This window comes from Cyrtonyx montezumae, unplaced genomic scaffold (assembly GCF_038088225.1).
Source record: "Cyrtonyx montezumae isolate F1298 unplaced genomic scaffold, pur_monq_1.0 scaffold_238, whole genome shotgun sequence".
NCBI classification, from domain to species: Eukaryota; Metazoa; Chordata; class Aves; order Galliformes; family Odontophoridae; genus Cyrtonyx; species Cyrtonyx montezumae.
In genome coordinates, this window is record NW_027071979.1 from 2,537 (window position 1) to 27,177 (window position 24,641).

General features: G+C 62.4%; 2 protein-coding genes across 2 annotated transcripts; both read right to left on the bottom strand.

Moving 5' to 3' along the window:
- Positions 1-1,436: 1,436 nt before the first annotated feature.
- LOC136050452 (DNA-directed RNA polymerase II subunit RPB1-like) lies at positions 1,437-24,203 on the bottom strand (the record flags this gene model as incomplete). Its single annotated transcript, XM_065739354.1, has 5 exons — positions 24,076-24,203; positions 22,039-22,175; positions 18,712-18,885; positions 16,944-17,225; positions 1,437-1,730 (listed from the first exon to the last, which is right to left on the bottom strand). Coding segments are annotated over exons 1-5 (1,014 nt in total), but the record flags the coding sequence as incomplete, so codon positions are not given.
- Positions 18,936-19,793, bottom strand: LOC136050451 (uncharacterized). Its single transcript, XM_065739353.1, has one exon. It carries the CDS (start codon positions 19,791-19,793, stop codon positions 18,936-18,938), a length of 858 nt encoding a protein of 285 aa, XP_065595425.1.
- Positions 24,204-24,641: the final 438 nt, after the last annotated feature.

Below are 24,641 nucleotides of genomic sequence, written 5' to 3' on the forward strand. Positions count from 1 at the left end.
CCCCCCAGGACCCCCTTGAATCCCCCCAAGACCCCTTAAATCCCCCCAGGACCACCTAAATCCCCCCAGGACCCTCTTAGATCCCCCCAGGACCCCCCCCAGATCCCCCCAGGACCCCCAAGGCCCCCCTTAGATGCCCCCAGGCCCCCCTCAATGCCCCCCAGATCCCCCCAGGACCCCCATCCGTATACCAGGACCCCCTTAAATCCCCCCAGGACCCCCTTAGATCCCCCCAGGACCCCCATCCCCATACCAGGACCCCCAAGATCCCCCCAGGACCCCCTTGAATCCCCCCAAGACCCCTTAAATCCCCCAGGACCACCTTAAATCCCCCCAGGACCCTCTTAGATCCCCCCAGGACCCCCCCCAGATCCCCCCAGGACCCCCAAGGCCCCCCTTAGATGCCCCCAGGCCCCCCTCAATGCCCCCCAGATCCCCCCAGGACCCCCATCCGTATACCAGGACCCCCTTAAATCCCCCCAGGACCCCTTTAAATCCCCCCAGGACCCCCTCAGATCCCCCCAGGACCCCTTTAAATCCCCCCAGGACCCCCTTAAATCCCCCCAGGACCCCCATCCCCATACCAGGACCCCCCAGATCCCCCCAGGACCCCCTTAAATCCCCCCAAGACCCCTTTAAATCTCCCCAGATCCCCCTTAAATCCCCCAGGACCCCTTTAAATCCCCCAGGACCCCCTTAAATCCCCCCAGATCCCCCTTAAATCCCCCCAGATCCCCCTTAAATCCCCCAGGACCCCCTTAAATCCCCCCAGGACCCCCTTAGATCCCCCAGGACCCCCATCCCCATACCAGGACCCCCCAGATCCCCCAGGACCCCCTTGAATCCCCCCAAGACCCCCTTAGATCCCCCAGGACCCCCTTAAATCCCCCAGGACCCCTTTAAATCCCCCAGGACCCCTTAAATCCCCCCAGGACCCCTTTAAATCCCCCAGATCCCCCTTAAATCCCCCCAGGACCACCTTAAATCCCCCAGATCCCCCTTAAATCCCCCCAGATCCCCCTTAAATCCCCCCAGGACCCCCTCAGATCCCCCAGGACCCTCTTAGATCCCCCCAGGACCCTCTTAGATCCCCCCAGGACCCCCATCCCCATACCAGGACCCCTTTAAATCTCCCCAGGACCCCCTCAGATCCCCCCAGATCCCCCTTAAATCCCCCCAGGACCCCCCTAGATCCCCCCAGGACCCCCATCCCTATACCAGGACCCCCTTAAATCCCCCAGGACCCCCTTAAATCCCCCCAGGACCCCCTCAGATCCCTCCAGGACCCCCATAATTCCCCCCAGATCCCCCCAGGCCCCCCTCAATGCCCCCCAGATCCCCCTTAAATCCCCCCAGATCCCCCTTAAATCCCCCCAGGACCCCCTCAGATCCCCCCAGGACCCTCTTAGATCCCCCCAGGACCCCCATCCCCATACCAGGACCCCTTTAAATCTCCCCAGGACCCCCTCAGATCCCCCCAGATCCCCCTTAAATCCCCCCAGGACCCCCTCAGATCCCCCCAGGACCCCCATAATTCCCCCCAGGACCCCCCCAGGACCCCCGCTGACCCTGGGCAGGCCGGGCAGCTCGTTGTCCACCATGGTGGCCACGTGGAACTGCAGCAGTTTGACGTCCTCGGCGATGACGTGCGCGGCCGCCCCGTTCTGCTCGTTGCGCCGCAGTTGGTTGTTGATCTTCACGATGTCCGCCAACTTGTGGGTCAGGTCGTCCTGTGGGGCAGAGAGATGGGGGGCGGGGGGGGGTTGGAGGACAGAGCGACCCAAAAAATGGGGCGGGGGGGGGGTGGGGGGATGATGGCACCCCCAAATTGGAGCCCGAAAGGGGCAATGGTGAGCGCGAATGGGAGACCGAAAGGGACCCCAAAAGGACCACAAAAGGACCACAAAGGGACCCCAAAAGGGACCCCAAGAGGGACCCCAAAAGGGACCCCAAAAAAGAGCAGCACTGACCCCAAAGGGACCCCAAAAGGGACCCCAAAAGGGAGCCCAAAAATGACCCCAAAAGGACCCCAAAAGGGACCCCAAAAATGGCCCCAAGAGGGAGCAGCACTGACTCCAAAAGGACCCCAAAAGGGACCCCAAAAATGACCCAAAAGAGACCCCAAAAGGGACCCCAAAAGGACCCCAAAAGGGACCCCAAAAGGGAGCAGCACTGACCCCAAAGGGACCCCAAAAGGACCACAAAGGGACCCCAAAGACCCAAAAGGACCCTAAAAGGGACCCTAAAAGGGAGCAGCACTGACCCCAAAGGACTCCAAAAGGGACCCCAAAAATGACCCCAAGAGGGACCCCAAAAGGGAGCAGCACTGACCCCAAAGGGACCCCAAAAGGGACCCCAAAAATGACCCAAGAGGACCCCAAAAGGGAGCAGCACTGACCCCAAAGGGACCCCAAAAGGACCCCAAAAGGGAGCAGCACTGACCCCAAAAGGACCCCAAAAGGGACCCCAAAAGGGACCCCAAAAATGGCCCCCAAGAGGGAGCAGCACTGACCCCAAAAGGACCCCAAAAGAGACCCCAAAAATGACCCAAAAGAGACCCCAAAAGGGACCCCAACAGGACCCCAAAAGGGAGCAGCACTGACCCCAAAGGGACCCCAAAAGGGACCCCAAAAGGACCACAAAGGGACCCCAAAAGGACCCAAAAAAGGGACCCCAAAAGGGACTCTAAAAGGGAGCAGCACTGACCCCAAGAGGGACCCCCAAAAATGACCCCAAAAATGACCCAAAAGGGAGCAGCACTGACCCCAAAAGAGACCCCAAAAATGACCCTGAAAGGGACCCCAAAAGGGACCAGCACTGACCCCAAAGGGACCCCAAAAGGGACCCCAAGAGGGAACCTAAAAGGGAGCAGCACTGACCCCAAAATAGACCCCAAAAGGGACCCCAAAAGGGAGCAGCACAGACCCCAAAAGGGACCCTGAAAGGAACCCCAAAAATGACCCTGAAAGGGACCCCAAGAGGGAGCAGTACTGACCCAAAAGGGACCCCAAGAGGGATGCTAAAAGGGACCCCAAAAATGACCCAACAGGACCCCAAAAATGACCCCAAACCACCTCCACAACCCAACAGGACCCCAACAGGACCCAACAGGACCCCAACAGGACCCCAACAGGACCCAAGAGGACCCCACCTGGTTCCTGGCGGCGCCCTGCATGATGACGGCACCCACAACCCCAACAGGACCCAACAGGACCCAACAGGACCCAACAGGACCCAACAGGACCCAAGAGGACCCAAGAGGACCCAAGAGGACCCCAACAGGACCCAACAGGACCCAAGAGGACCCCAACAGGACCCAACAGGACCCAAGAGGACCCCAAGAGAACCCCAAGAGGACTCCAAACCACCTCCACAACCCCAACAGGACCCAACAGGACCCAACAGGACCCCAACAGGACCCCAGGAGGACCCCAAACCACCTCCACAACCCAACAGGACCCAACAGGACCCAACAGGACCCCAGGAGGACCCCAAACCACCTCCACAACCCCAACAGGACCCAACAGGACCCAACAGGACCCCAACAGGACCCCAGGAGGACCCCAAACCACCTCCACAACCCCAACAGGACCCCAACAGGACCCCAAAACACCTCCACAACCCCAACAGGACCCAACAGGACCCCAATCCACCACTAGAACCCCAACAGGACCCAAGAGGACCCCAAGAGGACCCCAAAACACCTCCACAACCCCAAGAGGACCCCACCTGGTTCCTGGCGGCGCCCTGCATGACGACGGCACCCACAACCCCAACAGGACCCAACAGGACCCAACAGGACCCAACAGGACCCCAACAGGACCCCAAAACACCTTCCCAGCCCCAAAAGGACCCAAGAGGACCCAACAGGACCCCAACAGGACCCCAAAACACCTTCCAGCCCCAAAAGGACCCAAGAGGACCCAACAGGACCCCAAATGGACCCAAGAGGACCCCAACAGGACCCCAACAGGACCCAAGAGGACCCAAGAGGACCCAACAGGACCCAATCCACCACCAGAACCCCAACAGGACCCGACCTGGTTCCTGGCGGCGCCCTGCATGACAACGGCACCCACAACCCCAACAGGACCCAACAGGACCCAACAGGACCCCAAGAGGACCCCAAGCCCCCTCCACAACCCCAACAGGACCCAACAGGACCCAACAGGACCCAACAGGACCCCAACAGGACCCCAATCCACCACCAGAACCCCAACAGGACCCAACAGGACCCGACCTGGTTCCTGGCGGCGCCCTGCATGACGACGGCACCCACAACCCCAACAGGACCCAACAGGACCCAACAGGACCCAACAGGACCCAACAGGACCCAACAGGACCCAACAGGACCCCAGGAGGACCCCAACCACCTCCACAACCCCAACAGGACCCAACAGGACCCAAGAGGACCCGACCTGGTTCCTGGCGGCGCCCTGCATGACGACGGCACCCACAACCCCAACAGGACCCAACAGGACCCCTCCACAACCCCTCCACAACCCCAACAGAACCCCAAACCACCTCCACAACCCCAACAGGACCCAACAGGACCCAACAGGACCCCAAAACACCTCCACAACCCCAACAGGACCCAACAGGACCCCAACAGGACCCCAACAGGACCCCAACAGGACCCAAGAGGACCCAAGAGGACCCCAAGAGGACCCCAAAACACCTCCACAACCCCAACAGGACCCAACAGGACCCCAACAGGACCCCAACAGGACCCCAACAGGACCCCAACAGGACCCAAGAGGACCCCAAGAGGACCCCAAGAGGACCCCAAAACACCTCCACAACCCCAACAGGACCCAACAGGACCCCAAGAGGACCCCAACAGGACCCAAGAGGACCCCACCTGGTTCCTGGCAGCGCCCTGCATGACGACGGCACCCACAACCCCAACAGGACCCAACAGGACCCAACAGGACCCAACAGGACCCAACAGGACCCAACAGGACCCGACCTGGTTCCTGGCGGCGCCCTGCATGACGACGGCACCCACAACCCCAACAGGACCCAACAGGACCCAACAGGACCCCAACAGGACCCAACAGGACCCCTCCACAACCCCAAGAGGACCCCAACAGGACCCCAAGAGGACCCCAAAACACCTCCACAACCCCAAGAGGACCCCACCTGGTTCCTGGTGGCGCCCTGCATGACGACGGCACCCACAACCCCAACAGGACCCAACAGGACCCAACAGGACCCAACAGGACCCAACAGGACCCCAACAGGACCCCAACAGGACCCCAAAACACCTTCCCAGCCCCAAAAGGACCCAAGAGGACCCAACAGGACCCCAACAGGACCCAACAGGACCCAAGAGGACCCCAACAGGACCCCAACAGGACCCAAGAGGACCCAACAGGACCCAACAGGACCCCAACAGGACCCAACAGGACCCCAATCCACCACCAGAACCCCAACAGGACCCGACCTGGTTCCTGGCGGCGCCCTGCATGACGACGGCACCCACAACCCCAACAGGACCCAACAGGACCCAACAGGACCCCAAGAGGACCCAAGCCCCCTCCACAACCCCAACAGGACCCAACAGGACCCAACAGGACCCAACAGGACCCCAACAGGACCCCAACAGGACCCAACAGGACCCCAATCCACCACCAGAACCCCAACAGGACCCAACAGGACCCGACCTGGTTCCTGGCGGCGCCCTGCATGACGACGGCACCCACAACCCCAACAGGACATAACAGGACCCAACAGGACCCAACAGGACCCAACAGGACCCTACAGGACCCCAGGAGGACCCCAAACCACCTCCACAACCCCAACAGGACCCAACAGGACCCAAGAGGACCCGACCTGGTTCCTGGCGGCGCCCTGCCATGACGACGGCACCCACAACCCCAACAGGACCCAACAGGACCCCAACAGGACCCCAACAGGACCCCAACAGGACCCCAACAGGACCCCAACAGGACCCCAACAGGACCCAAGAGGACCCCAAGAGGACCCCAAAACACCTCCACAACCCCAACAGGACCCAACAGGACCCCAAGAGGACCCCAACAGGAGCCAAGAGGACCCCACCTGGTTCCTGGCGGCGCCCTGCATGACGACGGCACCCACAACCCCAACAGGACCCAACAGGACCCAACAGGACCCAACAGGACCCAACAGGACCCGACCTGGTTCCTGGCGGCGCCCTGCATGACGACGGCACCCACAACCCCAACAGGACCCAACAGGACCCAACAGGACCCCAACAGGACCCAACAGGACCCCTCCACAACCCAAGAGGACCCCAACAGGACCCCAAGAGGACCCAACAGGACCCAACAGGACCCCAACAGGACCCCAACAGGACCCAAGAGGGCCCCACCTGGTTCCTGGCGGCGCCCTGCATGACGACGGCACCCACAACCCCAACAGGACCCAACAGGACCCAACAGGACCCAACAGGACCCCAAGAGGACCCCACAGGACCCAAGAGGACCCCACCTGGTTCCTGGCGGCGCCCTGCATGACGACGGCACCCACAACCCCAACAGGACCCAACAGGACCCAACAGGACCCCAACAGGACCCCAAACCACCTCCACAACCCCAACAGGACCCAACAGGACCCAACAGGACCCAACAGGACCCAACAGGACCCAACAGGACCCCAAGAGGACCCCAAAACACCTCCACAACCCCAACAGGACCCCAACAGGACCCAACAGGACCCCAACAGGACCCCAAACCACCTCCACAACCCCAACAGGACCCACCTGGTTCCTGGCGGCGCCCTGCATGACGACGGCACCCACAACCCCAACAGGACCCAACAGGACCCCAACAGGACCCAACAGGACCCAACAGGACCCAACAGGACCCAACAGGACCCAACAGGACCCAACAGGACCCCAAGAGGACCCCAAGAGGACCCACCTGGTTCCTGGCGGCGCCCTGCATGACGACGGCACCCACAACCCCAACAGGACCCAACAGGACCCAACAGGACCCAACAGGACCCCAACAGGACCCCAACAGGACCCCACCTGGTTCCTGGCGGCACCCTGCATGACGACGGCACCCACAACCCCAACAGGACCCAACAGGACCCAACAGGACCCCTCCACAACCCCAACAGGACCCCAACAGGACCCAACAGGACCCCAAACCACCTCCACAACCCCAACAGGACCCCAACAGGACCCCAAAACACCTCCACAACCCCAACAGGACCCCACCTGGTTCCTGGTGGCACTCTGCATGACGACGGCACCCACAACCCCAACAGGACCCAACAGGACCCAACAGGACCCAACAGGACCCAACAGGACCCAACAGGACCCAAGAGGACCCCACCTGGTTCCTGGCGGCGCCCTGCATGACGACGGCACCCACAACCCCAACAGGACCCAACAGGACCCAACAGGACCCAACAGGACCCCAAGAGGACCCCACAGGACCCAAGAGGACCCCACCTGGTTCCTGGCGGCGCCCTGCATGACGACGGCACCCACAACCCCAACAGGACCCAAGAGGACCCAACAGGACCCAACAGGACCCCAACAGGACCCCAAACCACCTCCACAACCCCAACAGGACCCAACAGGACCCAACAGGACCCAACAGGACCCCAAGAGGACCCCAAAACACCTCCACAACCCCAACAGGACCCCAACAGGACCCAACAGGACCCCAACAGGACCCCAAACCACCTCCACAACCCCAACAGGACCCACCTGGTTCCTGGCGGCGCCCTGCATGACGACGGCACCCACAACCCCAACAGGACCCAACAGGACCCCAACAGGACCCAACAGGACCCAACAGGACCCAACAGGACCCAACAGGACCCAACAGGACCCAACAGGACCCAACAGGACCCAACAGGACCCCAAGAGGACCCCAAGAGGACCCACCTGGTTCCTGGCGGCGCCCTGCATGACGACGGCACCCACAACCCCAACAGGACCCAACAGGACCCAACAGGACCCAACAGGACCCCAACAGGACCCCAACAGGACCCCACCTGGTTCCTGGCGGCACCCTGCATGACGACGGCACCCACAACCCCAACAGGACCCAACAGGACCCAACAGGACCCCTCCACAACCCCAACAGGACCCCAACAGGACCCAACAGGACCCCAAACCACCTCCACAACCCCAACAGGACCCCAACAGGACCCCAAAACACCTCCACAACCCCAACAGGACCCCACCTGGTTCCTGGTGGCACTCTGCATGACGACGGCACCCACAACCCCAACAGGACCCAACAGGACCCAACAGGACCCAACAGGACCCCAAGAGGACCCCAAAACACCTCCACAACCCCAACAGGACCCAAGAGGGCCCCACCTGGTTCCTGGCGGCGCCCTGCATGACGACGGCACCCACAACCCCAACAGGACCCAACAGGACCCAACAGGACCCAACAGGACCCCAAGAGGACCCCACAGGACCCAAGAGGACCCCACCTGGTTCCTGGCGGCGCCCTGCATGACGACGGCACCCACAACCCCAACAGGACCCAAGAGGACCAAACAGGACCCAACAGGACCCCAACAGGACCCCAAACCACCTCCACAACCCCAACAGGACCCAACAGGACCCAACAGGACCCAACAGGACCCCAAGAGGACCCCAAAACACCTCCACAACCCCAACAGGACCCCAACAGGACCCAACAGGACCCCAACAGGACCCCAAACCACCTCCACAACCCCAACAGGACCCACCTGGTTCCTGGCGGCGCCCTGCATGACGACGGCACCCACAACCCCAACAGGACCCAACAGGACCCCAACAGGACCCAACAGGACCCAACAGGACCCAACAGGACCCAACAGGACCCCAAGAGGACCCCAAGAGGACCCACCTGGTTCCTGGCGGCGCCCTGCATGACGACGGCACCCACAACCCCAACAGGACCCAACAGGACCCCAACAGGACCCAACAGGACCCAACAGGACCCAACAGGACCCACCTGGTTCCTGGCGGCACCCTGCATGACGACGGCACCCACAACCCCAACAGGACCCAACAGGACCCAACAGGACCCCTCCACAACCCCAACAGGACCCCAACAGGACCCAACAGGACCCCAAACCACCTCCACAACCCCAACAGGACCCCAACAGGACCCCAAAACACCTCCACAACCCCAACAGGACCCCACCTGGTTCCTGGTGGCACTCTGCATGACGACGGCACCCACAACCCCAAAAGGACCCAACAGGACCCAACAGGACCCAACAGGACCCCAAGAGGACCCCAAAACACCTCCACAACCCCAACAGGACCCAAGAGGGCCCCACCTGGTTCCTGGCGGCGCCCTGCATGACGACGGCACCCACAACCCCAACAGGACCCAACAGGACCCAACAGGACCCAACAGGACCCCAAGAGGACCCCACAGGACCCAAGAGGACCCCACCTGGTTCCTGGCGGCGCCCTGCATGACGACGGCACCCACAACCCCAACAGGACCCAAGAGGACCCAACAGGACCCAACAGGACCCCAACAGGACCCCAAACCACCTCCACAACCCCAACAGGACCCAACAGGACCCAACAGGACCCCAAGAGGACCCCAAAACACCTCCACAACCCCAACAGGACCCCAACAGGACCCAACAGGACCCCAACAGGACCCCAAACCACCTCCACAACCCAAACAGGACCCACCTGGTTCCTGGCGGCGCCCTGCATGACGACGGCACCCACAACCCCAACAGGACCCAACAGGACCCCAACAGGACCCAACAGGACCCAACAGGACCCAACAGGACCCAACAGGACCCAACAGGACCCAACAGGACCCAACAGGACCCCAAGAGGACCCCAAGAGGACCCACCTGGTTCCTGGCGGCGCCCTGCATGACGACGGCACCCACAACCCCAACAGGACCCAACAGGACCCAACAGGACCCAACAGGACCCCAACAGGACCCCAACAGGACCCCACCTGGTTCCTGGCGGCACCCTGCATGACGACGGCACCCACAACCCCAACAGGACCCAACAGGACCCAACAGGACCCCTCCACAACCCCAACAGGACCCCAACAGGACCCAACAGGACCCCAAACCACCTCCACAACCCCAACAGGACCCCAACAGGACCCCAAAACACCTCCACAACCCCAACAGGACCCCACCTGGTTCCTGGTGGCACTCTGCATGACGACGGCACCCACAACCCCAACAGGACCCAACAGGACCCAACAGGACCCAACAGGACCCAACAGGACCCAACAGGACCCCAAGAGGACCCCAAAACACCTCCACAACCCCAACAGGACCCAAGAGGGCCCCACCTGGTTCCTGGCGGCGCCCTGCATGACGACGGCACCCACAACCCCAACAGGACCCAACAGGACCCAACAGGACCCCAACAGGACCCAACAGGACCCAACAGGACCCAACAGGACCCCAACAGGACCCAACAGGACCCCAACAGGACCCCAAACCACCTCCACAACCCCAACAGGACCCAACAGGACCCAACAGGACCCAACAGGACCCCAACAGGACCCAAGAGGACCCAAGAGGACCCCAACAGGACCCCAACAGGACCCCACAGGACCCCAAGAGGACCCCAAGAGGACCACAAAACACCTCCACAACCCCAACAGGACCCCAACAGGACCCAACAGGACCCCAACAGGACCCAACAGGACCCAACAGGACCCCACCTGGTTCCTGGCGGCGCCCTGCATGACGACGGCACCCACAACCCCAACAGGACCCAACAGGACCCAACAGGACCCCAACAGGACCCCAACAGGACCCAACAGGACCCCTCCACAACCCCAAGAGGACCCCAACAGGACCCCAAGAGGACCCCAAAACACCTCCACAACCCCAACAGGACCCCACCTGGTTCCTGGTGGCACTCTGCATGACGACGGCACCCACAACCCCAACAGGACCCAACAGGACCCAACAGGACCCAACAGGACCCCAAGAGGACCCAACAGGACCCAACAGGACCCCAACAGGACCCCAACAGGACCCAAGAGGGCCCCACCTGGTTCCTGGCGGCGCCCTGCATGACGACGGCACCCACAACCCCAACAGGACCCAACAGGACCCAACAGGACCCAACAGGACCCCAAGAGGACCCCACAGGACCCAAGAGGACCCCACCTGGTTCCTGGCGGCGCCCTGCATGACGACGGCACCCACAACCCCAACAGGACCCAAGAGGACCCAACAGGACCCAACAGGACCCCAACAGGACCCCAAACCACCTCCACAACCCCAACAGGACCCAACAGGACCCAACAGGACCCAACAGGACCCCAAGAGGACCCCAAAACACCTCCACAACCCCAACAGGACCCCAACAGGACCCAACAGGACCCCAACAGGACCCCAAACCACCTCCACAACCCCAACAGGACCCACCTGGTTCCTGGCGGCGCCCTGCATGACGACGGCACCCACAACCCCAACAGGACCCAACAGGACCCCAACAGGACCCAACAGGACCCAACAGGACCCAACAGGACCCAACAGGACCCAACAGGACCCCAAGAGGACCCCAAGAGGACCCACCTGGTTCCTGGCGGCGCCCTGCATGACGACGGCACCCAAAACCCCAACAGGACCCAAGAGGACCCAACAGGACCCAACAGGACCCCAACAGGACCCCAAACCACCTCCACAACCCCAACAGGACCCAACAGGACCCAACAGGACCCAACAGGACCCCAAGAGGACCCCAAAACACCTCCACAACCCCAACAGGACCCCAACAGGACCCAACAGGACCCCAACAGGACCCCAAACCACCTCCACAACCCCAACAGGACCCACCTGGTTCCTGGCGGCGCCCTGCATGACGACGGCACCCACAACCCCAACAGGACCCAACAGGACCCAACAGGACCCAACAGGACCCAACAGGACCCAACAGGACCCAACAGGACCCCAAGAGGACCCCAAGAGGACCCCAAGAGGACCCACCTGGTTCCTGGCGGCGCCCTGCATGACGACGGCACCCACAACCCCAACAGGACCCAACAGGACCCAACAGGACCCAACAGGACCCCAACAGGACCCCAACAGGACCCCACCTGGTTCCTGGCGGCACCCTGCATGACGACGGCACCCACAACCCCAACAGGACCCAACAGGACCCAACAGGACCCCTCCACAACCCCAACAGGACCCCAACAGGACCCAACAGGACCCCAAACCACCTCCACAACCCCAACAGGACCCCAACAGGACCCCAAAACACCTCCACAACCCCAACAGGACCCCACCTGGTTCCTGGTGGCACTCTGCATGACGACGGCACCCACAACCCCAACAGGACCCAACAGGACCCAACAGGACCCAACAGGACCCAACAGGACCCAACAGGACCCCAAGAGGACCCCAAAACACCTCCACAACCCCAACAGGACCCAAGAGGGCCCCACCTGGTTCCTGGCGGCGCCCTGCATGACGACGGCACCCACAACCCCAACAGGACCCAACAGGACCCAACAGGACCCAACAGGACCCAACAGGACCCCAAGAGGACCCCACAGGACCCAAGAGGACCCCACCTGGTTCCTGGCGGCGCCCTGCATGACGACGGCACCCACAACCCCAACAGGACCCAACAGGACCCAACAGGACCCCAACAGGACCCAACAGGACCCAACAGGACCCAACAGGACCCAACAGGACCCCAACAGGACCCAACAGGACCCCAAGAGGACCCCAAACCACCTCCACAACCCCAACAGGACCCAACAGGACCCAACAGGACCCAACAGGACCCCAACAGGACCCAAGAGGACCCAAGAGGACCCCAACAGGACCCCAACAGGACCCCACAGGACCCCAAGAGGACCCCAAGAGGACCCCAAAACACCTCCACAACCCCAACAGGACCCCAACAGGACCCAACAGGACCCCAACAGGACCCAACAGGACCCAACAGGACCCCACCTGGTTCCTGGCGGCGCCCTGCATGACGACGGCACTTACAACCCCAACAGGACCCAACAGGACCCAACAGGACCCCAACAGGACCCAACAGGACCCCTCCACAACCCCAAGAGGACCCCAACAGGACCCCAAGAGGACCCCAAAACACCTCCACAACCCCAACAGGACCCCACCTGGTTCCTGGTGGCACTCTGCATGACGACGGCACCCACAACCCCAACAGGACCCAACAGGACCCAACAGGACCCAACAGGACCCCAAGAGGACCCAACAGGACCCAAGAGGACCCCAACAGGACCCCAACAGGACCCCAACAGGACCCAAGAGGGCCCCACCTGGTTCCTGGCGGCGCCCTGCATGACGACGGCACCCACAACCCCAACAGGACCCAACAGGACCCAACAGGACCCAACAGGACCCCAAGAGGACCCCACAGGACCCAAGAGGACCCCACCTGGTTCCTGGCGGCGCCCTGCATGACGACGGCACCCACAACCCCAACAGGACCCAAGAGGACCCAACAGGACCCAACAGGACCCCAACAGGACCCCAAACCACCTCCACAACCCCAACAGGACCCAACAGGACCCAACAGGACCCAACAGGACCCCAAGAGGACCCCAAAACACCTCCACAACCCCAACAGGACCCCAACAGGACCCAACAGGACCCCAACAGGACCCCAAACCACCTCCACAACCCCAACAGGACCCACCTGGTTCCTGGCGGCGCCCTGCATGACGACGGCACCCACAACCCCAACAGGACCCAACAGGACCCCAACAGGACCCAACAGGACCCAACAGGACCCAACAGGACCCAACAGGACCCAACAGGACCCAACAGGACCCAACAGGACCCAACAGGACCCCAAGAGGACCCCAAGAGGACCCACCTGGTTCCTGGCGGCGCCCTGCATGACGACGGCACCCACAACCCCAACAGGACCCAAGAGGACCCAACAGGACCCAACAGGACCCCAACAGGACCCCAAACCACCTCCACAACCCCAACAGGACCCAACAGGACCCAACAGGACCCAACAGGACCCCAAGAGGACCCCAAAACACCTCCACAACCCCAACAGGACCCCAACAGGACCCAACAGGACCCCAACAGGACCCCAAACCACCTCCACAACCCCAACAGGACCCACCTGGTTCCTGGCGGCGCCCTGCATGACGACGGCACCCACAACCCCAACAGGACCCAACAGGACCCCAACAGGACCCAACAGGACCCAACAGGACCCAACAGGACCCAACAGGACCCAACAGGACCCAACAGGACCCCAAGAGGACCCCAAGAGGACCCCAAGAGGACCCACCTGGTTCCTGGCGGCGCCCTGCATGACGACGGCACCCACAACCCCAACAGGACCCAACAGGACCCAACAGGACCCAACAGGACCCCAACAGGACCCCAACAGGACCCCACCTGGTTCCTGGCGGCACCCTGCATGACGACGGCACCCACAACCCCAACAGGACCCAACAGGACCCAACAGGACCCCTCCACAACCCCAACAGGACCCCAACAGGACCCAACAGGACCCCAAACCACCTCCACAACCCCAACAGGACCCCAACAGGACCCCAAAACACCTCCACAACCCCAACAGGACCCCACCTGGTTCCTGGTGGCACTCTGCATGACGACGGCACCCACAACCCCAACAGGACCCAACAGGACCCAACAGGACCCAACAGGACCCCAAGAGGACCCCAAAACACCTCCACAACCCCAACAGGACCCAAGAGGGCCCCACCTGGTTCCTGGCGGCGCCCTGCATGACGACGGCACCCACAACCCCAACAGGACCCAACAGGACCCAACAGGACCCCTCCACAACCCCAACAGGACCCCAACAGGACCCAACAGGACCCCAAACCACCTCCACAACCCCAACAGGACCCCAACAGGACCCCAAAACACCTCCACAACCCCAACAGGACCCCACCTGGTTCCTGGTGGCACTCTGCATGACGACGGCACCCACAACCCCAACAGGACCCAACAGGACCCAACAGGACCCAACAGGACCCAACAGGACCCCAAGAGGACCCCAAAACACCTCCACAACCCCAACAGGACCCAAGAGGGCCCCACCTGGTTCCTGGCGGCGCCCTGCATGACGACGGCACCCACAACCCCAACAGGACCCAACAGGACCCAACAGGACCCAACAGGACCCAACAGGACCCCAAGAGGACCCCACAGGACCCAAGAGGACCCCACCTGGTTCCTGGCGGTGCCCTGCATGACGACGGCACCCACAACCCCAACAGGACCCAACAGGACCCAACAGGACCCAACAGGACCCAACAGGACCCAACAGGACCCCAACAGGACCCAACAGGACCCCAACAGGACCCCAAACCACCTCCACAACCCCAACAGGACCCAACAGGACCCAACAGGACCCAACAGGACCCCAACAGGACCCAAGAGGACCCAAGAGGACCCCAACAGGACCCCAACAGGACCCCACAGGACCCCAAGAGGACCCCAAGAGGACCCCAAAACACCTCCACAACCCCAACAGGACCCCAACAGGACCCAACAGGACCCCAACAGGACCCAACAGGACCCAACAGGACCCCACCTGGTTCCTGGCGGCGCCCTGCATGACGACGGCACCCACAACCCCAACAGGACCCAACAGGACCCAACAGGACCCAACAGGACCCAACAGGACCCCAAGAGGACCCCACAGGACCCAAGAGGACCCCACCTGGTTCCTGGCGGCGCCCTGCATGACGACGGCACCCACAACCCCAACAGGACCCAACAGGACCCCAACAGGACCCAACAGGACCCAACAGGACCCCAACAGGACCCCAACAGGACCCCAATCCACCACCAGAACCCCAACAGGATCCAACAGGACCCAACAGGACCCCAACAGGACCCAACAGGACCCAACAGGACCCCAACAGGACCCCAACAGGACCCAACAGGACCCAACAGGACCCCAACAGGACCCAACAGGACCCAACAGGACCCCAACAGGACCCCAAGCCCCCTCCACAACCCCAAGAGGACCCCACCTGGTTCCTGGCGGCGCCCTGCATGACGACGGCACCCACAACCCCAACAGGACCCAACAGGACCCCAACAGGACCCAACAGGACCCCAACAGGACCCAACAGGACCCCAACAGGACCCAACAGGACCCCAACAGGACCCCAACAGGACCCAAGAGGGCCCCACCTGGTTCCTGGCGGCGCCCTGCATGACGACGGCACCCACAACCCCAACAGGACCCAACAGGACCCAACAGGACCCAAGAGGACCCCAACAGGACCCCAACAGGACCCAACAGGACCCCAACAGGACCCAACAGGACCCAACAGGACCCAACAGGACCCCAATCCACCTCCACAACCCCAAGAGGACCCCAACCCACCTGGTTCCTGGCGGCGCCCTGCATGACGACGGCACCCACAACCCCAACAGGACCCAACAGGACCCAACAGGACCCAACAGGACCCAACAGGACCCCAACAGGACCCCAATCCACCACCAGAACCCCAACAGGACCCAACAGGACCCCACCTGGTTCCTGGCGGCGCCCTGCATGACGACGGCACCCACAACCCCAACAGGACCCAACAGGACCCAACAGGACCCCAACAGGACCCCAACAGGACCCCAAAACACCTCCACAACCCCAACAGGACCCAACAGGACCCCAAGAGGACCCCAAACCACCTCCACAACCCCAACAGGACCCAACAGAACCCCAACAGGACCCAAGAGGACCCAAGAGGACCCCAACAGGACCCCAACAGGACCCCAACAGGACCCCAAGAGGACCCCAAGAGGACCCCAAACCACCTCCACAACCCCAAGAGGACCCCAAGAGGACCCCACCTGGTTCCTGGCGGCGCCCTGCATGACGACGGCACCCACAACCCCAACAGGACCCAACAGGACCCAACAGGACCCAAGAGGACCCAAGAGGACCCCAACAGGACCCAACAGGACCCAACAGGACCCAAGAGGACCCCAAGAGGACCCACCTGGTTCCTGGCGGCGCCCTGCATGACGACGGCGGGCCGCACGGCGAGGGGCGGCACGGGCAGCACGGTGCACACCATCCACTCGGGGCGGGCGAAGCGCGGCTCCATGCCCAGCACCACGCACTCGTCGTCGGGGATGCGCTTGAGCACCTCGTGCACGCGCTCGGGGCTCAGCAGGATCTTCTTCTCCTGGGAGTCCTCGTTCACGTGCTTCCACTCGGCGTACAGCTCCAGCCCCACGCGGCGGATGCGCGGTTGGTAACGGCCGCAGCCGCCGTGGCCCTGACGGAGGGAGGTAATTAAGGGGAGGGGGGTTAATTAGGGGAAGGGGAGAGGGGATTAGGAGTCGCTAACTCGTGACTGCCCCCTAGGGGCTGCCTTGTTTATAGCAGCGGTGCCCATCAGCGCCCCCTAGTGGTCCTGTCATGAATTGCACCCCATCAGCGCCCCCTAGTGGCACAGTCATGAACTGCACCCCACCCCAATAGCGCCCCCTAGTGGCGCTTCCATTAATTGCACCCCATTAGCACCCCATTAGCGCCCCCTAGCGGCAGCCTTGTTTATAGCGGCAGTGCCCATCAGCGCCCCCTAGCGGCACTCCCATTAATTGCACCCCATTAGCACCCCATTAGTGCCCCCTAGTGGCAAAGTCATGAACTGCACCCCACCCCATTAGCGCCCCCTAGTGGCAATCCCCTTATTAGCAGCAATGCCCATCAGCGCCCCCTAGTGGCACCCCCATTAATTGCCCCCCATTAGCACCCCATTAGTGCCCCCTAATGGCACTCCCATTAATTGCACCCCATTAGTACCCCATTAGCGCCCCCTAGTGGCACTTCCATTAATTGCTCCCCATTAGCACCCCATCAGCGCCCCCTAGTGGTTTTGTCATGAATTGCACCCCCACACACCCCATCAGCGCCCCCTAGCGGCACTCCCCCTAATTACACCCCACCCCATCAGTGCCCCCTAGCGGCACTCCCTCTAATTACACCCACACCCCATTAGCGCCCCCTAGTGGTCCTGTCATGAATTGCACCCCCCCCACACACCCCATCAGTGCCCCCTAGCGGCACTCCCCCTAATTACACCCCACCCCCACCCCATCAGCACCCCCTAGTGGCACTCCCTCTAATTACACCCCACCCCATTAGCGCCCCCTAGCGGCACTCCCCCTAATTACACCCCACCCCCACCCCATTAGCGCCCCCTAGTGGCACTCCCTCTAATTACACCCCACCCCATTAGCGCCCCCTAGTGGTTTTGTCATGAATTGCACCCCCCACACCCCATCAGCGCCCCCTAGCGGCACTCCCCCTAATTACACCCCACCCCATCAGCACCCCCTAGTGGCACTCCCATGAATTGCACCCCCCCACACCCCATCAGTGCCCCCTAGCGGCACTCCCCCTAATTGCACCCCACCCCATCAGCGCCCCCTAGCGACACTCCCTCTAATTACACCCCACCCCCACCCCATTAGCGCCCCCTAGTGGCACTCCCCCTAATTACACCCCACCCCATCAGCGTCCCCTAGCGGCACTCCCCCTAATTACACCCCACCCCATTAGCGCCCCCTAGTGGTTTTGTCATGAATTGCACCCCCCCCACACACCCCATTAGCGCCCCCTAGCGGCACTCCCCCTAACTACACCCCCCCTCACTCCACGTCCTCATGAATCACCCCCTCCCATCCCCCCCCCTCCCATCCCACCCCCCAACCCCATGACCCCCCCCACCCCATCACCCCCCCCCCCGGTTCTGGAACCTTCTCCCGGGCGCCGTCGTCGTCGCCGTCGTGCTGCTCGACGCCGAACTTGTGGTCCATCTCCTCGCCGCCCTCGCAGATGTTCTTGCCCTTGCAGAGGTCGTAGACGTGCGTGAGCCGCTTCTTGGGCTGCCCCTTGGACTTGGCCAGGATGTCTTTGATCTTCGGGTTGTTCTGGGGGCGGGGGGGGGGGGGGGGGGGGGGGGACACACCCCAAAACCGCGTCACTCCGTCGCCCCACATCGGGATGGAGGAAGCCCGGAGCGCCCCGCGGGATCGCAGAGTGCCCCATAGTGCCCCATAGGACCCCAGAGTGCCCCATAGGACCCCATAGAATGCCATAGAGACTCCATAGAATGCCATAGAATACCATAGGACACCATAGAATACCATAGAGACCCCATAGAATGCCATAGAGACCCCATAGAATGCCATAGAGACCCTATAGCGCCCCATAAAGACCCCATAGCGTCCCATAGAGACCCCATAGAATGCCATAGAGACCCCATAGAATGCCATAGAGACCCCATAGAATGCCATAGAATGCCATAGAGACCCCATAGAATGCCATAGAGACCCCATAGTGCCCCATAAGAACCCCATAGCGCCCCATAAAGACCCCATAGCGTCCCATAGAGACCCCATAGAATGCCATAGAGACCCCATAGAATGCCATAGAGACCCCATAGAATGCCATAGAATGCCATAGAGACCCCATAGAATGCCATAGAGACCCCATAGTGCCCCATAAGAACCCCATAGCGCCCCATAAAGACCCTATAGAATGCCATAGAGACCCCATAGAATGCCATAGAATACCATAGGACACCATAGAATGCCATAGAGACCCCATAGAATGCCATAGAGACCCTATAGTGCCCCATAAGAACCCCATAGCGCCCCATAAAGACCCCATAGCGTCCCATAGAGACCCCATAGAATGCCATAGAGACCCCATAGTGCCCCATAAGAACCCCATAGCGCCCCATAAAGACCCGATAGAATCCCATAGAGACCCCATAGAATGCCATAGAGACCCCATAGTGCACCACGGATCCAATAGTGTCCCATAAGATCCCCATAGAATGCTATAGAGACCCCATAGCACCCCATAGAGACCCCATAGAATGCCCCATAGAGTCCCCATAGAATGCCATAAAGACCCTATAGTGCCCCATAAAGACCCCATAGCGTCCCATAGAGACCCCATAGAATGCCATAGAGACCCCATAGTGGCCCATAGGACCCCATAGCGCCCCATAGAGACCCCATAGTGTACCACGGGACCCCATAGCGTCCCATAGAGACCCCATAGTGCACCACAGGATCCCATAGTGCCCCACGGGATCCCATAGCGTCCCATAGAGACCCCATAGAATGCCATAGAGACCCCATAGTGGCCCATAGGACCCCATAGCGCCCCATAGAGACCCCATAGTGTACCACGGGACCCCATAGCGTCCCATAGAGACCCCATAGTGCACCACAGGATCCCATAGTGCCCCACGGGATCCCATAGCGTCCCATAGAGACCCCATAGAATGCCATAGAGACCCCATAGTGCCCCATAGGACCCCATAGAATGCCACAGAGACCCCATAGAATGCTATAGAGACCCTACAGTGCCCCATAGAGACCCCATAGAATACCATAGAGACCCATAGTGCCCCCATAGAATGCCATAAAATCCCACCCCCCCCCAACCCCGGCGTCCCCCCCAACCCCCACACCCCCCCCAACCCTCCAATCCCCCCCCCAAAACCCTTACCCCCCCTAAACCCCCAAACCCTCCCCCAACCCCCCCCTTATCCCACCACCCCCCCCTTAACCCCCGACCCCCCCAAACCCCCCTTAACCCCCCACCCCCTCCAACCCCCCCTTAACCCCCCACCCCCCCAACCCCCTCTTAACCTCCCATCCCCCCAACACCCTCCCCCCATCCCCCCCATCCCCCCCCCAGAACCCTCCCCCTATCCCCCCCCACCCCCCAACCACCCCCCCAACACCCACCCCCCATCCCCCCCAAACCCCCCATCCCCCCCCCAAAACCCTCCCCCCATCCCCCCCAAACCCACCATCCCCCCCCAAAACCCTCCCCCCACCCCCCCAAACCCCCCATCCCCCCCCCAAAACCCTCCCCCCATCCCCCCCCACCCCCCAAACCCCCCCCAAAACCCTCCCCCATCCCCCCCCCAAAACCCCCATCCCCCCCCAAAACCCTCCCCCTATCCCCCCCAAACCCCCCTCCCCCCCAAAACCCTCTCCCATTCCCCCCTCCCCCCAGCCCCCCCCAACCCTCTCCCCATCCCCCCCACCCCTCAACCCCCCCCAACCCTCTCCCCATTCCCCCCACCCCCCAAACCCCCCACCCCCACCCCCCCCAAAACCCTCCCCCATTCCCCCCTCCCCCCATCCCCCCCAACCCTCCCCCATTCCCCCCCTCCCCCCATCCCCCCAACCCTCTCCCCATCCCCCCCACCCCCCAAACCCCCCCAACCCCAACCCCCCCCAAAACCCCCCCCCATTCCCCCCTCCCCCCATCCCCCCCAACCCTCTCCCCATCCCCCCCCACCCCCCAAACCCCCCCAACCCCCAACCCCCCCCAAAACCCCCCCCATTCCCCCCTCCCCCCATCCCCCCCAACCCTCTCCCCATCCCCCCCAGCCCCCAAACCCCCCCAACCCCCAACCCCCCCAACCCCCCCCCAAACCCCCCCCCCATTCCCCCCTCCCCCAGCCCCCCCAACCCCTCCCCCCATCCCCCCTCCCCCCATCCCCCCCCATCCCCCCCTCCCCCCTCCCCCCCCTCCCCCCAAACCTCCCCCCAAACCTCCCCCCATCCCCCCCCATCCCCCCCTCCCCCCATCCCTCCCCCTATCCCCCCTCCCCCCATCCCCCCCCATCCCCCCCTCCCCCCATCCCCCCCCATCCCCCCCTCCCCCCCATCCCCCCCTCCCCCCAAACCTCCCCCCATCCCCCCTCCCCCCAAACCTCCCCCCATCCCCCCTCCCCCCATTCCCCCCCCATCCCCCCCTCCCCCCATCCCCCCCCCTATTCCCCCCTCCCCCCATCCCCCCCTCCTCCCAAACCTCCCCCCATCCCCCCTCCCCCCATTCCCCCCCCATCCCCCCTCCTCCCAAACTCCCCCCATCCCCCCTCCCCCCATTCCCCCCCCATCCCCCCCATCCCCCCATTCCCCCCCCCCCATCCCCCCCATTCCCCATTCCCCCCTCCCCCCATCCCCCCCAACCCTCTCCCATCCCCCCCACCCCCAAACCCCCCCAACCCCCCCCAAACCCCCCCCCCCCAAAAAGCCCCCCCCCCTCACCACGTCGACGAGCAGTTTGGAGCAGAAGAAACAAACGCAGCGCAGAATTTTCATGGTTTTCCCCAAAAATCCCACGTGGAAAACGGGTTTGGCCAACTCGATGTGGCCGAAGTGACCCGGGCACTCCGTCATGTTCCCTACGCGGGGGGCACGGGGTCAGCACCCCAAAAACGGGGCGGGGGGGACCCCAAAACGGGACCCCCCCCCCCCCCCCGAATATTAAAGGGAGATGGAATGGGGAAGGGGGCGCCGGAAGAGGGACTGAAAATGGGAGCTCCAACCTCAGGGGGACCCCAAAAGGGGAGATGGAAATGGGGACCCCAAAAGGGGAGATGAAGGGGACCCCAAAACTGGACCCAAAACAAAACCTGAGGGGAAGGGGACCCCAAATGTGGAGCTGAAAATGGGGACCCCAAAAGGGGAGATGAAAATGGGGACCCCAAAAGGGGAGATGAAGGGAAGGGGACCCCAAAAGGGGAGCTGAAAATGGGGACCCCAAAAGTGGAGATGAAGGGAAGGGGACCCCAAAACGGGAGCTGAAAATGGGGACCCCAAAACTGGACCCGAAACAAAACCTGAGGGGAAGGGGACCCCAAAACAGGAGCTGAAAATAGGGACCCCAAAACGGGACCCCCCCCCCCCACCCCCAAAGTTCATGGGAGATGGAATGGGGAATGGGGCGCCGGAAGAGGGACTGAAAATGGGAGCTCCAACCTCAGGGGGACCCCAAAAGTGGAGATGAAAATGGGGACCCCAAAAGGGGAGATGAAAATGGGGACCCCAAAAGGGGAGTGGAAGGGAGGGGACCCCAAAAGGGGAGTGGAAGGGAGGGGACCCCAAAAGGGGAGTGGAAGGGAAGGGGACCCCAAAAGGGGAGATGAAAATGGGGACCCCAAAAGGGGAGTGGAAGGGAAGGGGACCCCAAAAGGGGAGCTGAAAATGGGGACCCCAAAAGGGGAGCTGAAAATGGGGGACCCCAAAAGTGGAGATGAAAATGGGGACCCCAAAAGGGGAGCTGAAAATGGGGACCCCAAAAGGGGAGTGGAAGGGAAGGGGATCCCAAAAGTGGAGCTGAAAATGGGGACCCCAAAACGGGAGCTGAAGGGAAAGGGACCCCAAAAGGGGAGCTGAAAATGGGGACCATAAAACGGGAGCTGAAGGGAAGGGGACCCCAAAAGTGGAGATGAAAATGGGGACCCCCAAAAGGGGAGATGAAAATGGGGACCCCAAAAGGGGAGATGAAGGGAAGGGGACCCCAAAACAGGAGTCCCCCCGCCCCCAAAATTAACAGGAGAAGTAATGGGGAATGGGGCTCCGGAAGAGGGCGTGAAAATGGGAGCTCCAACCTCAGGGGGACCCCAAAACGGGAAATGATAATGGGGTCACTTGTGGGGTCACCCATGGGATTTGGGGTCACTCATGGGGTCACCTGTGGGACTTGGGGTCATCTGTGGGGTCCCCTGTGGGATTTGAGGTCACTTGAGGGGTCACCAGTGGGATTCGGGGTCACCTGAGGGATTCGGGGTCACCCATGGGATTTGGGGTCATTTGTGGGGCCACCTGAGGAATTTGGGGTCACTTGTGGGGTCACCTGTGGGATTTGGGGTCACCTGTGGGGTCACCTGTGGGATTTGGGGTCACCCGTGGGTCACCTGTGGGATTTGGGGTCACCCGTGGGGTTACCTGTGGGGTCCCTTGTGGGATTTGGGGTCACCTGTGGGATTTGAGGTCACCTGAGGGGTCACCTGTGGGATTTGGGGTCACCCGTGGGGTCACCTGTGGGATTTGGGGTCACCCGTGGGGTCACCTGTGGGGTCCCTTGTGGGATTTGGGGTCACCTGTGGGATTTGAGGTCACCTGAGGGGTCACCTGTGGGATTTGGGGTCACTCATGGGATTCGGGGTCACCCGTGGGATTCTCTATGGGTCCGGGGCACTTAGGGGTCCCGGAAAGTCTTCGGTCCCTCAGTGGGGCTGTGGGGTGATTTTGGGGTGATCTTGGGGGTGATTTTGGGGTGCCCCCCCCCCCCCCTCTTACCGGCGCAGGTCTGGCAGCGCCCGGTGCGCTCGATGACGCCCTGCCGGGGGTCCATGAGCCCCCCAAGTTTGGGTCGCCCCCCCTCCGTGGTTTCGGGGTACCGGATCCCGCCCTCCGTCACCGACATCCGTTTCTGGGATGGAAAGTGGGGGGGGGGGGGGGGGAAATGGGTCAGACCCCCCCCAAAAAAAAACCCCACACCCCAAACTCTGACACCCCAAAACTTCCCCCCCCCCCCCCCCATGGCACCCCAAAGTTCTGCCCCTCCCCCACCCTATAACCCCCTGCTGAAAATGAGGCCCCAATAATTCAACCCCCGAAGCTGACACCCCCAAAAAGGGACCCCAAAACCTCAACCCCCCACCCAGGGAACCCCCCCCCTCCTCAGGGTGGGACCCCTAAATCGACCCCCCCCCCGAAAGGGGACCCAAAGTCGCACCACACCCCAACAGGGGACCCCAAAGTCACCCCCCCCACCCCGTAGGATCCTAATACATTCCTCACCCCCAGAACCCCCAAAGTTCCCCCCCAAAAAAGGGACCCCAATATTCCCAATGTGGGACCCC